Consider the following 15,479-nt stretch of genomic DNA (forward strand, 5'->3'; position numbering starts at 1 on the left):
CTTTTAAGTGTAGTCCACACTTCAGCTAAACTTCCCCAATATTCACATCTTGGTTTTTGATAGAACTCCTCTTCAGCCCACATCTAATGAGACTCTTCTTAATTTAGCCATCAGTTCTTGCCTTTTGTCCTGTGATTACATTGGAGAGGAACAATGAAATAAGCTGACACTTCGGGCTGCAATCAACCAAGCATCCCAACGTGGTATTTTGGAGGTCCTACTAGTACAGTTGAAGATTTGTGGGATTATCAAGATTAGTTTTTTTCGAAGAGATGCTCTACCATATTTCCAAAAACGTATGGTATTTCAGAAATGATTGGAGCAAAGTGTTCAATTCCATTTTGTTTTTATAATATATTGTAGTAACTACTCGCTTTTAACCTAAAATACTAAGATACCAGTATTTGTTGCCCATGTTTGTGGATTGTTTCATTGCTAACTTGGATTAGCATCATTATTGTTAATTCGGCTTCAATTCTGGGACCTATTCACCATATCTTTTCTAATCTAGCAGAAACTATTGTTAACTTACAGTCATGTTGAATCTGAGCTGAATTAGGTGGAGGTCTTCAAAAAGGGTAAAAAAATCAACCTGTAAAATATGAGAAGCAGTTGGTACTCTGGACTAGCTCTGGGCTTTCCAAAAGAAAGTTAGTTGAGATTTTCCTGCATTCATTTTGTGTACTGCATTCATTTTGTAAAACATTTCCCTTGCACTCGAATGTGTGGGAGCATGAGAAAAGAGAAAGGGGGCAAACAGGTGACTGATGTGGAATACGTACGACCAGCAGCTTGCGATTAAACTCTTAGAAAGAAATTCTTGAATTGCCTTCAGATTTTCATCTCTCTTTTTGTTTCAGCTCACAGAAAAATAATTCAATAGAAAATTATAAAAATGTTATTTGTTTTTCACATGAATCCAAGTAGAAATTATGCAGAGTTAAGAATGAACACATTTAAATACTAAATAAAATTGTTTTCATAGTCCTTTAATATCTTCCCATTCGAAGGAACATTATAGACTAATTTCTAGTATTGGATATTCTGGGCTTCCATTACTGTAGTTATTGATGTAGATATTTACATGAAAATATAACCCTGATTGTTTGTGACACTGTATTGTTAGCTTGTTACTTTTCATTCACGGTCTCAGTTGCTAAAACACTCTGTTTGGCTGCAATCATCAGGTTTATGGATTCAGGTATACAGTGAGCAGATGAGACAGATGCATTCTAAATCAGCCAAGTTCCAATTTTTATGCAAATATTCTCTGAAATAAAAATCTGATTTTTAGAGCTTTCTCTTTTTTTTTTCTTTTTCTTTTTTTTTTTTTTTTTTTTTTTTTGGTTAAGCAGTACCATGCTTTTCCTGGAGCATAAGATATATTTTAGGACTTGAAGTCATAAAGAGCTTTATTTTCTAAATAGAAGAATAATATCTACAAGGGATGTCTACTGTAGAGTAATAAAAACTGATTGTCCCTGCTGGACTGTTGACCCCAGGGTCATTTTTTTAAAATTACACTCTGTACATTTATCCTAGTGGTTATGTTATTTCTGTTTGCTTATTAAGCAATAATTTTGAATATTAAAAGTCTGATATAATTGGGAACTAAAGATATTTACTCAGTAATCTTTAATATATGGCCTTGAATACCCAATAACTATTAGTAAGGACAATGTCAGATACATATGAAGTCACAGGCTGTTCTGAAATCTAAGATTCTACTTTAGAGTAACATTATCATTACTATAATTTTTATTGTCTATAAAGTGGGTTTATTGACTTACACAGATTTGTAAAATTTTTCTGTATTTTCAATGGATCTATAGACTCTACAGATAACACTATAAGCATCCCAGGGCAGAATCATAAATATCAATTTGGTTAAGTCCTCTCTGTGTCCTAAGTCTTCATGAAACTCTTTACTCCCCCACTAATACGACCAAGAGCAAATATCTGTGAAGTTTTACACATCTCTCCAAGTGGCAGATGAAGGGGGGAAACAGATTGCAAATTCTGCATACTGAGTCCCTCTAAGTTACTAGAATTTCATGTCAACATGGAACCCTAGTCCGTGCTTTTTATCAGACTATTGAATGAATTAGAAACTTGCAGGACTACAGACTGTCTTTTTCTTCCTCTAAAGAAAACCTGAATTCTCATCCAACTTATTCCGATGATCTATAGAAGTCCCTACCACTTATACTGAGGGGTTGCTAGTTTCCTTGGTGTGATTTTAATCTGTCACTTTATATGACTTGTCTTCTCAAAGATACTGGCAATTTTTAAATATTTTTATAAAGTTGAACACCAAGTAGCCATTGAATAAATCCAGATTAATGAGAAAGCCATTTTTTAAAAGGTTTTTTGTTTATTTGACAGAGAGAGACAGCGAAAGACGGAACACAAGCAGGGGGAGTGAGAGAGGGAGAAGGGAGAAGCAGGCTTCCCCCTGGGCAGGGAACCTGACTTGGGGGGGGGAGGGCTGGATTCCCAGGACTCCAGGATCATGACCTGAGCCAAAGGTAGACATTTAATGAGTGAACCACCCAGGCGCCCCGATGAGAAAGCCATTTTAAACCTGACTTTCCACCCTTTCCTCCAAATCTCTTAGCATAATGAAACATTATGACAAATAGAACTTTTAAACAAAGAGAGTGACAATTCATTGAATTAGGTAATACACCTTTCTGTCTCTCTCAGAGTTTATCATCTTGTGACATTCCTCTTTCCACAATGCATACCACAGTCACCAAATGAAACAGATGAACCATGTTTTCTGGGGCAAGAAAAAATGACTTTATGTTGCCTCTGCCAGAAATTACCTCCATTTAACTCATATCTGGGTTTGTAGTGTCTTGGAGCAAAGACAAGATCAAGATTAGAAGCAGGGTACTGGGAGTGCTGGGTGGCTCAGTCGGTTAAGCGTCTGACTTCCGCTCAGGTTATGGTCCCAGCTAGGGTCCTGGGATTGAGCCCTGCGGCAGACCCCCCTGCTCAGCAGGGGGTCTGCTTCTCCCTCTGCCTCTGGCCCTCCCCCCACTCGTGTTCTCTCTCTCTCAAGAAAATAAATAAAATTAAAAAAAAAAAAAAGAAAAAAAGAAGCAGCAGTGCAGGACTGTTTTTTCTCCCTCACGTCTTAGCAGAAAGCGACCACAGGAGAGAGGCTAATAGGCGAGTTGCTCTGTGGGAAAGTTCTGGGAAATTAATAGGTAAATATTTGGCCAGAGTCAAGTCAATTGCAAAGATTCAGCTGCTGATAATGGAGGCAGTGCATAGTAGTGAATGAACAAGAATTTGGGTTCTGGCATGAACTGCCTAGTTCAAATCCTACATTTGCCTCTTACTATCATAACCTATTTCCATTTATATGAAATAGGAATAAAATTAATAGTGCCTATAGGCTATGTGGAGTAAATGAGTTAACCCTCAATAAATGCTAGCTACTATTTTTCTGAGTAATTTGAGTTTGTTTAAAGTTCATTGTGTCTTATCTCATTTGATATTCATAATGTTGGTGGTGGTAAGTGTCCTAGTTATCAGAGACATGGAGAAAAAAAAGATATATTAAAATTTACGAATTCAATAAATGTAGTTTTCTTATAGTTCACTTCTCTATGGAGGAATGCCAAGACATTCTTTCCATTTCAATCTCAACCCAAACTCCACCCTGATTCAACAACTTTTGTGAAATTATAGATTAAAAAGTTTATATTCCACTTAAAAGAAGTAAGAAGTCTGAGAGGGGGGAATAAAAGAGTTAACCTATGTATCATAAGCTAATTTTAAAGGCTAAAGTGGGCTTCTTGATACTGGTTATTTTAAGGGTAAGTTGAATATCAGTAAGTCCTGTTATCAACAAGCTCCATAAGGATTTCTTTCCCATAAAAATACTTGAAGGAAGTGCAGCGGTGTTGTAAAATGTTTGCTTTACTTTTATAAAATTGGTGGCTTTATATTAGATAGGTTGCCTCAGGGAGCACATTTTGCCCGAACATGCAACACTGTAAGGTATTTTTTTTTTTCCTAATCCAATTTCTTATTCGAAAACTGAATATACATGTCTAGGATTTTTTACACGGTTTCTTGTTGTGGCACCCAAGTGTTTTGCATTCATCAAATCAGTGGAGAGCTAAACCCCGCAGCGCTCAATGGGGCTAAATCTAATAAAAACAAAGCCATTCTGCCTTCTATAAATACATTCATGCAGAGTATTATCATATATAAACTACACTCATCTAAACTGATTTAGAAAGGAAACTTTTACAAATATTAAGACTTATAAACTTTGTTTTGGTTAATGCATGATACCAGTTTCTATGCATGTTTAAATGCAGGCTTGAAAAGGCTAGACATGTGCAGATCCATCCTTTTAAGTGTGGTCTTACTGACAACTGATGTTATTTTTCAGATGACTTTTTTTCAGAGCCATTTATTTCAGAGTCCAGGAAAACTGCATGTAGACTGCATCATCAGAACTAGCACTAATTTAGCCCAAATATTGACAGTCTGTTTTGTATCAGGCAGTTTCTTGGTTATGTTTTCTGATGAGAGTGTGCATTTGCAGCCACATTCTCTCTACAGTAGTTTCTCTCCGGTAGGCAGGTTGTGGTGGAACAGGAGAGTTTTATCACTTAACATTGCTTAGAGTTGCTGGTTTATGGTTATAATAAAATGTAGACTGAGTATTAGAAGATTGCTTTATTGGTTTTAAGTCATCTAGAGACAACACACTTCCTCCTGCCTACGCTGGTTGGGAGTTTATTACCCCATCCTGGACATGCCACTGACCAATACTATGGGGAGAATTAAGGGAAGAGAAATATGTGTTCATGCTGAGAGAGAACTGTCTCTCTGACCCAACAGAGGAAAGGATTAATTTGAACCAGGAAAGGATGACATGGATTGCTCAAAAGATTTGTCCTCCAGCATGCAGAATATTTGTTACGAGCAGGTACTTGGGGGTTTTATTTTTATTAATTAGAGGGCTTCTTCGGTGTAACAGTTACCTGTGCATTATTTGAGAAAACTAGGTTTAGAGACTTGGAAGTTTTGCAGAGGACTCACAACTAGCTAGGTAGCTCGGGTGGGTTTCCAACTCCAGTCTGTAATTCAAAAGTTCAGAATCTTTCTACTAGGGATTATTGCCTCTTCAGCCTCTACCTCATTTTATTCATTTATTTTTTTAAAAAAAAATTTAGTTTTTATTTATTTAACAGAGAGAGAGATCACAAGTAGGCAGAGAGGCAGGCAGAGAGAGGAGAAAGCAGGCTCCCTGCTGGGCAGAGAGCCAGATGTGGGGCTCGATCCCAGGACCCTGGGATCATGACCTGAGCTGAAGGCAGAGGCTTAACCCACTGAGCCACCCAGGTGCCCCTAGCCTCTACCTCATTTTAAATGGGATTGTTGGATAGTGCTTGCATTTTTTTTGTTTGGGATGATGTTTTATTTGTTTATTTTGATATGTCACTTATAAAATATTTTCTAAATCAGTGATTTGAAAAAAGGTTGGTCACCTTGCATACCTTTCTTGATAAGAAGCTCTTAAACTACAAGGCCTTGTGAAGTTGTAATTTGGAATACTCTTACTGTGTTAAAAAAAAAAAAAAATACTGAAATCAATCTTCAAAGTCCAGAGAAAGCATGAAGGTTTCATGATTGATGAAAACTAGATTTAGTAAGGACCAAGAATGTTAGTGTAAATAGGTGAAGAACCACATCGTTGGTCTTACTGCTTTTTATTCTGACTTTTGACATTTCACTGACCCATCAGAAATCCAGACTATTTGGAAGGATAGAAAAGAAAACAAGGTAGGGGTCAAAGTGTACAATGACTTCATGCCAAGGGATTTTGTTTGAGGAAGTACCTGGATAACACCTCCTAACAAAGTTAGATCATTTGTGCTGCAGTTTTGCGTTGGGCAGGTTGAGACCTTAGCAGGTGGTGTGAAGGGAAGGAAATCTGACATGGGAGGGTCAGGTTCTCAGAAATAACCTGAAAGTCTGGTAGGTCCAGAAATTTTTTTTTTTTTTAAAGATTTTATTATTTATTTGACAGAGAGAGAGATCACAAGTAGGCAGAGAGACAGGCAGAGAAAGAGCGGGGGAAGCAGACTCCCCACCAAGCGGAGAGCCAGATGTGGGGCTCGATCCCAGGACCCTGGGATCATGACCTGAGCCGAAGGCAGAGGATTTAACCCACTGAGCCACCCAGGCGCCCCAGGTCCAGAAATTTGATCAGCACCGTGCACTGCAGTTTTCAAAGAAGTATGTTAGCTTAGATCCCAAAAGTCTAGCATCAATAATGGTGATAACAAGCATAACAACTGCTTATTGAGTGCCTGTTGAAGGACAGGTGCTTGTCCTCAAAACAACAATCCAAGCAAGGTTTTATGTTAAACTTACTATAAAGGAGCTGCAGGGAGGTTCAGTAGCTCTTCCAAGATCGTGTTGCAAGTAGGTGAAAGTGTTTATATTTGGGTTTGCATTTGTGTATCTGAAAGCTTTCTGTCATTCTAGATCTCACTGCTCACAGTTAATCCTGTGAGTAGTTTATGAGCCTGGGAAGCAGGAATTTTGAAGATGCAGCAAAATTTGGAATCAGGCAATTGTGTTTATTCTCTTTTAGGTAGTTGAGCTACCTTTAAGAAAAAAGAGAAAAGGTAAGCAAGGAAAAGGTTTAAGAGTTAGCCCATGGAAAGCTGGGGGTAGGAAGGACTGGGCTGGATAATGGCGCCTGAAGCAAGTAAACCAGGGATTCAGGATAAATTCCAGAACCAAAGTGAGAACAAGAGTGCATGTCAGTATATCCAGTAAGAAGTGTAGTCTTGGTGCCAGTGTGGCAAGAATAAGAGGAATCTTGGAGCTAAGCGGGCATCACAATTTCACCTAAAGGCTCAAAATTCCAACAGCTAGTGGATCTGAACCTGTTTGTTGAGATTAATTTAAAGAAGGATGGTGACAGTTCGTGTGTTGTACTGATAATGTTCAGTTTGTGCAGCTGAACAGAATTTGAAATTGGGAAGAAAGTCAAACAGTCCTGCATACCCCCATCACAGTTGTTAGTTCTCAATAATTAATTCGTGGTGACAGCCAGAGGAAAGTTGTCTAAGATGGGATTACTCTGTGTGTGTGTGTGTGTGTGTGTGTGTGCACACATGCACGCACGTGTGGCTAGGCAGCACGTGTATAGTATTCTTTGACATACAAACTTGTTTTCTACGGATCTTCTCTGCTAGTTAAATCCTCCATCTTGACATCTGATTTGTCATTTATAGCTTTTGGAAAGGTGGCAGAGTAAAATAAAACATTTTCCAAGTATAATTTTAGCAATGTTAGGACATATGCATCGGGAAGTCTCATGAGATGTTACTACTAACTCGTGAAATTTGGCAGGCGTGCCTTTTTTATACACTAGAATATAATACTCCTATCTAGATTTTTTTGAAATTCTGCTCCTCCTCGTCTGCTTTCTAAAATGCAAAATGACAAATAAAGTAACACTTCCTAAGCAGAATGTTTCAAGGATTTATATGTGATCATTGTATGAATATTCTGCCAGCAGTCATCTTGTGTGAATTCAGATTTTTTACTTTGGCGCATGATTGATTTTTTTTCCTCTAACATTAGGCTTTGTGCAATATTAAAGAATGAAAAGGGTAACAGGATTACCGTTGAAGATGTTTTGTTTGGTTTACTTTTATGACACACATCATTTATCCACATCTACAAGAACTCTGTCTTATAGCCTGAAGTTATAGTATTGCTAGCAACTTTAAAACTTTTGTTAGTGGGGCCTCTGGGTGGCTCAGTCAGTTAAGCAGTGACTCTTGATTTCAGCTCAGGTCATGATCTCAGGGTTGGGAGATCAAGCACCATGTAGGGTTCTGCACTGGGTGTGGAGCCTGCTTCAGATTCTCTCTCTGCCCCACTCCATTCCTGCCCCTGCTTGTGTGTGCACTGTCTCTCTGTCTCCCTCGCGCGCGCTCGCAAAAAAAAAACAAAAACAGAACAGCAACAACAAAAAGACTTATTTGTTAATATTTTCAGAATAACATAGAACATGACACTTGATATAGCAAGTGTACATTATAATATGAATGGAAACTTGGGAATCATGGGAATGAGTACGCTGTTAACCACAGTAAATGCACAGTTGAGTTTTAGGTTACACTATTGATTATGAATTCAATGATAAACCTCTGTGCTATTTTTGTCATTGCTTTTAATAGTAGAAAGCTGGAATTGTAAGTTCTAGAGGTTCAGGAATAATTTTTGGTTTGCTCCTATCTTCTTACCGCAGTGCTAGGCAATCAGAAAATGCTCAATAGCGGCACCTGTGTGGCTCAGTTGGTTAAGCTACTGCCTTCACCTCAGGTCATGATCCCGGAGTCGTGGAATTGAGTCCAGCATTGGGCTCCCAGCTCCGCCAGGAGTCTGCTTTTACCTCTGACCTTCTCCCCTCTCATGCTCTCTCTCACTCCCTCTCTCTCTCAAATAAATAAATAAAATCTTTAAGACAAAATAAAGATTTTAAAAAAAGATGCTCAATACATGTTGAATGTAATTGTTTTAAATGGAAAAACACAAATGATATGATAAGAACCCCTCTCTTTCATTTTTCCTTCCTTTTTTCTTCCTTCCTTCTTTTTTTCCTGTTTTAAAAATTTCTCTTCTTTTTAATATTTCATTATTTTTTGGTACCTAATCTGCTTGGTTTTGTACATTAGGATTTAGCTAGCTAGACATTTTGTTAGCTAGAGATTTCAGTGAGGTAGTTTAATAATAAGTATCTACGCTTTTTTTTATTCTTATGTACAGAACAGTTCTTTAGTTGGTAGCCATACCTTTCCCTTATAATTTTGCTAGGCAGAACTTTGGCTTTGAAAGGAGCGTTGTATCTCTGATTATTGAAATTTTGTATCTGCAACTAATGCTTCTAAGAAGTTGGTTATGTTACACATCTTGGGCTATCTTGGAGAACATATTAGAAGCAATCATAAAATGAATGCATTGATTCACCCAGTAAGTAACAGTGAAGTTCCAGTACTGGCAAAGGATTGTGCAGACCTGGTTGCAAGAGGCAGTTGAATCAAGACAAGGTATCTATCCCTACAACCTAAGGGAGATTGAACCGAAGAATCAGCTCCTAAATTGACCTTATAATGTGCTAAAACATAGGTTTTTTTGAAGCCCAGAGTTTTCATTTTTAAAGAGGTGTCATTTGGAAAAATTTAATACAAAAAAGGCATTTGCACTGAAAATTTTGTGACTTACATATTTAACAACATATTTGATACAAGGCCTAATTTGCCCAAGCACAAGAATGTGCCCTGGCATTCTTATCATTAAGGATATTCGTATAGTATCATTTTTATGTTTGTGACATAATAATTACTATCTTTTATTATGTTATTGTAGTCCAGCAGCTTACAAATATTTAATTGTAGAACTAGAGTAGTATGGAGTTTATGAATGTGGCCTTGGAGGTTAGATGTGAATTCAAATTTCAATACTGGCATTTATTACTCATGTCAAAACTTAATTAAGTTTTGTGAGCATAGATTTCAGTGTCTATAAAAGGAGAATAATAGTATCTTTAAAAATTATTATGAAGGGGCGCCTGGGTGGCTCAGTGGGTTAAGCCGCTGCCTTCGGCTCAGGTCATGATCTCAGGGTCCTGGGATCGAGTCCCGCATCGGGCTCTCTGCTCAGCAGGGAGCCTGCTTCCCTCTCTCTCTCTCTCTCTCTGCCTGCCTCTCCGTCTACTTGTGATCTCTCTCTGTCAAATAAATAAATAAAATCTTAAAAAAAAAAAAATTATTATGAAGGTAGGGTGCCTGGGTGGCTCAGTGGGTTAAAGCCTCTGCCTTCGGCTCGGGTCATGATCCCGGGGTCCTGGGATCATGCTCTGCATCGGGCTCTCTGCTCATCAGGGAGCCTGCTTCCTCCTCTCTCTCTGCCTGCCTCTGCCTACTTCTGATCTCTGTCTGCCAAATAAATAAATAAAATCTTAAAAAAAAATTATTATGAAGGTAGTTGATAAAAGCTATGTAAAAGCACACTTTATATGCTTATAATATTTAATCTATATAATGTGTTACATATATACACATATATAAATATATATAGTATAATATTTCATTTAGTTTTTCTGTAGTTCTTGTTATTGTTGTGTGCCAGGCACCTGACCTCTGAGAATTTTGGAAACTTGGCTACTGTCAGCAACTGAGTTGCTGTAATTCCACCCCTGTTTTTTCACACTCAAAAGCTGTATCCTTTCTGATATACCTTACCACCCTCTATTACAGTTGCTTCTTTCCTAGCAGTAGGATGACGAAGCAATGTGCTGATGGTGACTGTTCTTTTCAGTTCCTCAAAGGGATTGATTTTCTCAAAATGTTCTCCCAAATGTCTCATTATATTCTTTTTCTAAGAGATTTTAACTCCTTTTGGTTCATACTGGGTAGTGGTATGCTCCAAATTAGCCTCTATTCTTAGCCTATAAACCTAATTTCTACTGTGAGGAAAAAATTACCTTATAGCTCTAAAGAGAATCTATATTAGTTTTTATTAAACGTAAAGCACAAAAGGTTGTACATTCCTTAGGGGAAAAAAAGGTGTGAGAATTTGTTTCAATATCTGAGTAGTATTTAGGGATTTTAAAACTGAATTTCTAGAGAAAGAAGGAAATATACTATAAATTATACTCAGAGAATTACAAGGGTAATTGCTGTGGTACCCATCATTGTTTCATCATCATCAACACCATGTAAACAGCAGTTCCAAACTATGAAGTGTTAAGTTGTGCAATGTGCCAAAAGTAATTTATTTCTATAGATAAGGTGATCTCTAGTACTCATGTTTTCAAATGATTTACTTTTTAAATTATTTTTTGAATTAGATGTGATTGCAGGTTATCCCAGTACTCATATCATTGTTGCTTATTTTTGTATTTTGTTTGTTTTTTTGTTTTTTGTTTTTGCCTTCTTTGGTAATAAAGAGGTGGAATTACATAGAGTAGTTGGAGATGTATCTAAACGAGTTTACTTTTTTTGTGCAAATGGCACCTCTTCAGTTTCTATCAGAAAATAAAAAAGAAGGTGAAAGAACTAATCCAGTAAAATAATTTTGGGTACCTACCATGTGCGGAAAATTTATATTACATATAGTCAACATCATCTATATAAATAATTATCTATGTCTATAAAGTCACACACATAGGAATGCTGTGAGTACTAGGGATAGATCAGCATCTGAAATACCTCATTTCTGAAGAAAGCAGAAGAAAATCCTGTATGTTCAGTGTTGTGAAAAGAATTAGTTTAAGAAGTGAAATTATTAGAGATGATTTTAGCTGTGCCTCACTTCTAAGGGTATAATGATTCAACAATGACTGCGGAATGGTTTTAAAAGCAAATTGATAGTAAATGCTGACATTGGAGTCTGGCAAATCATTATTTGCTGTTTGACTTCTTTATTATGAGTCCCTCACTTAGTTATTGTGTTCCCAAATAGGAGCTCTTTTTATTCCTGACACTTTCTTATTTTACAGTTCTATGATTGTGAAGATATCCTGCCCAGTTTTTACCTTCTAAAACTGCCTATCCTGATGCTATCCAGTGTGTACTGAATATCCCTGTTAATAATAACATTTAGGAAATTTAATGATGTTAACAAATTTGGTAACACAAATGGAAATCAAACTCTTTTCTATGAGATTAATTATTGATTCTTATTTACTTATATTCTAGAACGCAAATCAATTTCACAGTGGCTATTGATTTTACAGCATCAAATGGTGAGTATTATGACTATCACTAGTACAAGATACCAGTAATTAATTGAAATATAAATATTTATTTTCATGAGGTTAGATATTTTATTCCTATATTTACATACTTCTGAAGTGTGTCATATAAAATTTAGGTCATTTTTCCTTTCTTTTCACTATTATGAAATAGATATACAAATAACTAGACTAAATGGGGAAAAAATGGCTAATAGTCCCATTCAAATTTAATAAATATTGAGTTGTTATAATTTTTGTTTCAGAAATTTTTAAAAGACAATTGAGATCTAGTTAAGCCCATTGTGTACTTTGGCCCCACTTCTTTGACCCTCCCTTCATCTTCATACATAACTGTAATGCTGAAGTGTGTTGCATTATCTTCATTTTATAGTACTTTTGTGTGTATTAATATACAAAAGTGTAATTCAAATACATATACTTCATGCAGCTCACTTCATTTTTACTAGACTATTTTTAAGAATTACTCATTTTAACACATTTATATTTAATTCTGGGGATTATCATATAATACCCTTTGTATAGATAGTCATAATTTGTTTATCAAACATTTAAAGAAAGAAAAGATAGTGAACTTTTAAAATTTTATTTTGAAGTAATTTTGTATGAAACAAATTTGAATTACTATATATCATAAGAACATGAATCTTATTATTTAATTTTTATCAGAACTTGCCATCAGTTATATTTATCTAGTTTTTTTTTCCCCCAAATTACTTATTGTGCTTATGACTCTTACATTATTTTCTCTTCACCTCACATTTCTTGCACTTTGAGTCACATTTCACAAAATAATAGCATTTTTAGCTAAGGAAGAAACTTAAAGATCACTTACTCTAACCGTCCTGTTATGCAAATGAGGAAACTCGAATCCAGAAAATCATTTTACTAACTACATTTTGGCTTGTTAATACTAGAGTTAAGAACAGAGATGAAATTAAAATGTAATTTAACTTATCTTTGGTTACATGTTAAGTATATTCTCCAACACTCTGATTTCAAGTTAATTATTTTTATTCGTGTATTTTATTCAGTAAAATAATGAAACAGAAATAAAACCTAAGGTCTAATGGTTTAAAATACTAGCTTTTGTTCACTGATGAATATTAGCACAACGACTAGAAGAGCAGGAATCTATTGAATAATAAGACACAGACTTCTGAAACTGACTTAGAAGACACAAACAATCTGAATAGACCTATAATAAGAGATTGAATTCATAATAAAAAAACTATCCACAAAACTTACTTGGGTCCAGGTCCAGATAAGCTCCACTAGTGAATTCTTCCAAATATTTAAAGAGAATTGATATAAATTCTTCACATTCTTCCAAGAAATAGTAGAGGAGAGAACACTTCCCAACTCAGTCTAAGGGGTTAGTATTACCTTGATACCAAAACTGTAACAAAGAAAAGAATAACTGAAGATCAGATTCTTTTATGGATATGAATATAACAGTCCTCAACAAAACACTACCAAGCTGAATCCAGCAACATACAAAGAAAATTGCACACCCCGAGGAAGTAAAATTTATCTCAAGAATGCAAGGACTTACCATGTCAATAGAAGAAAATGTAAAAATCACATGGTCCTGTCAATTGGTGTGGAAGAAAGCATTTGGGAAAGTCCAGCACATTTTCAGGATAAAAACATTTAACAAACTAGGAATAGAAGTTTACTTTTTAACCTTATGAAGGGAAAATATGAAAAACCCATACCTAACATAGCTTAATGCATTCAGCCTAAAATGATAAATAGGGCAAGAATGTCTCCTTTTCCACTTCTATTCAACATTGTACTGGAAGTTGTAGCCCTAGCAATTAGTAAAGAAAAAGAAATGAAAAATATCCAGATTGGAAAGAAGGAAGTTAAATTATTTCTGTTTACAGATGACATAGTCTTATATATAAAAAATCCCAAAGAATTCCCTAAAAATGTATTAAAACTAACAAATGCACTTAGCAAGATTGAAGGATAAAATATCAATATATAAAAGTCGGGTCTTTTTCTATACACTTCTAGTTAACAATCTGAGACTGAAAAAGAAAATTCCGTTCACCGTAGTATCAAAAAGAATATAATACTTAGGAATAAATTTAACAAAGTAGTGTAAACTTTATACTCTAAAAATTGTATTCTGAAAAAGATTGAAAGAAATTAAAGATCTAAGTAAGTGGAAAAATATGCCGTTTTCATGGATTGGAAAATTCCAACTGTTAAGAGGGCAACATTGCTCAAAGCAGTCAGCAGATTCAATGCAATCTCATTCAAAACCTGAAAGGGGTTGCTGGTGTGGAGGAGGTGGGAGGGATGGGGTGGCTGGGTGATGGACATTGGGGAGGGTATGTGCTATGGTGAGTGCTGTGAATTGTGTAAGATTGATGATTCACAGATCTGTACCCCTAAAACAAATAATACATTATATATTAATAAAAAAAATAAGATAAAATAAAACGGCCTGAGGTAAACAAACAAACAACCTGAAAGACCTGTTTTGCATAAATGGATGCCCCAGAAATTCATGTGGACTCAGAGCCAAAGCAGACTTGAAAAGAAAGAACAAAGTGGGAATATTCATACTTCCCATTTTTGAAAGGTACTACATAAAACAACATAAGCAAAGAAAGCATGGTGCTGGTGTAAAGATAGTTATATAGTTCCATGAAATAGAATGGAGATTCCAGAAATAAACCCATGAGTCTAAGGTTAACTGATTTTAGAAGACTACCAAGACAATTCAATGGAGTAAGAATAATCTTTTCAACGTAACAAAGCTAGGACAATAAGATAGCTATGTACAAATGACTGAAGTTGGACATTTTTCTCATATCAACAACAAAATTAACACAAAGTAGATCAAAGACCTAAATATAAGGGTTAATGTTATAAACTGTTAGATGAAAACATAGGGATATACCTTCATGACCTTGGATTTGACACTTGATTCTTAAGTATGATACAAAGACATAAGCAACAAAAGAAAATAAATAAATAAATTGAACTCTGTCAAAATCAAGATCTTTTTATGCTTCATAGAACACTATTAACTAAGTGAAAAGACAAACCCCAGAATGTGAGGAAAAATAGTAGCAAATCATATATCTCACGGGGGACTTGTATCCTAGAATGTATAAAGAACTCGTAATTCAATAAAAAGACAATCCAATTTAAAAATGGGCAAAGGATCTGAATAGATATAGCCCCACAGAAGATGTATAAATGATTGATCAGTAAGCACATGAAAAGATACTTAGTAAACTTAGGCATCAGGAAATGCAAATCAAGACCATAATGAGATACTATGTCACACCCAGGAGAATGACTATCATCCAAAGATAACAGGTGTTGGTGAGGATACGGAGAAATTGGAAGCCTCATGCACTGTGTGTGAGAATGTAAAGTGATACAGCCACCTGAGAGAACACATTAGAGGTTCCTCAAGTTGCTACACATAGAGTAACCATATGACCCAGCAAGTCCACCCCTAGATGTATACACAAGAAAGATTAAAACGTATGTCTATATGACAACTTGTACACAAAAGATGATAGCAACATAATAGCCATAATTGTGGAAACAATCCAAATATTCCTCAACTAATAAATGGATTTTAAAATGTAGTACATTCATACAGGAGAATACTGTTCAGCAATAAACACGAATGAAA

At 35.7% G+C, this 15,479-nt stretch overlaps 1 protein-coding gene across 1 annotated transcript in view; it reads left to right on the forward strand.

Annotated features, from left to right (window-relative positions):
* Window positions 1-15,479, forward strand: part of LOC111161344 (copine 8) — a 202,807-nt gene that overhangs the window by 149,744 nt on the left and 37,584 nt on the right. Inside the window, exon 14 of the mRNA XM_022524935.1 lies at window positions 11,757-11,803. Coding sequence (XP_022380643.1) covers window positions 11,757-11,803 — 47 coding nt within the window. The remainder of the gene's footprint in view (window positions 1-11,756; window positions 11,804-15,479) is intronic.

The sequence above is a fragment of the Enhydra lutris genome, unplaced genomic scaffold, assembly GCF_002288905.1.
Source record: "Enhydra lutris kenyoni isolate GAN:26980312 unplaced genomic scaffold, ASM228890v2 scaffoldscaffold84, whole genome shotgun sequence".
Classification (NCBI taxonomy): domain Eukaryota; kingdom Metazoa; phylum Chordata; class Mammalia; order Carnivora; family Mustelidae; genus Enhydra; species Enhydra lutris.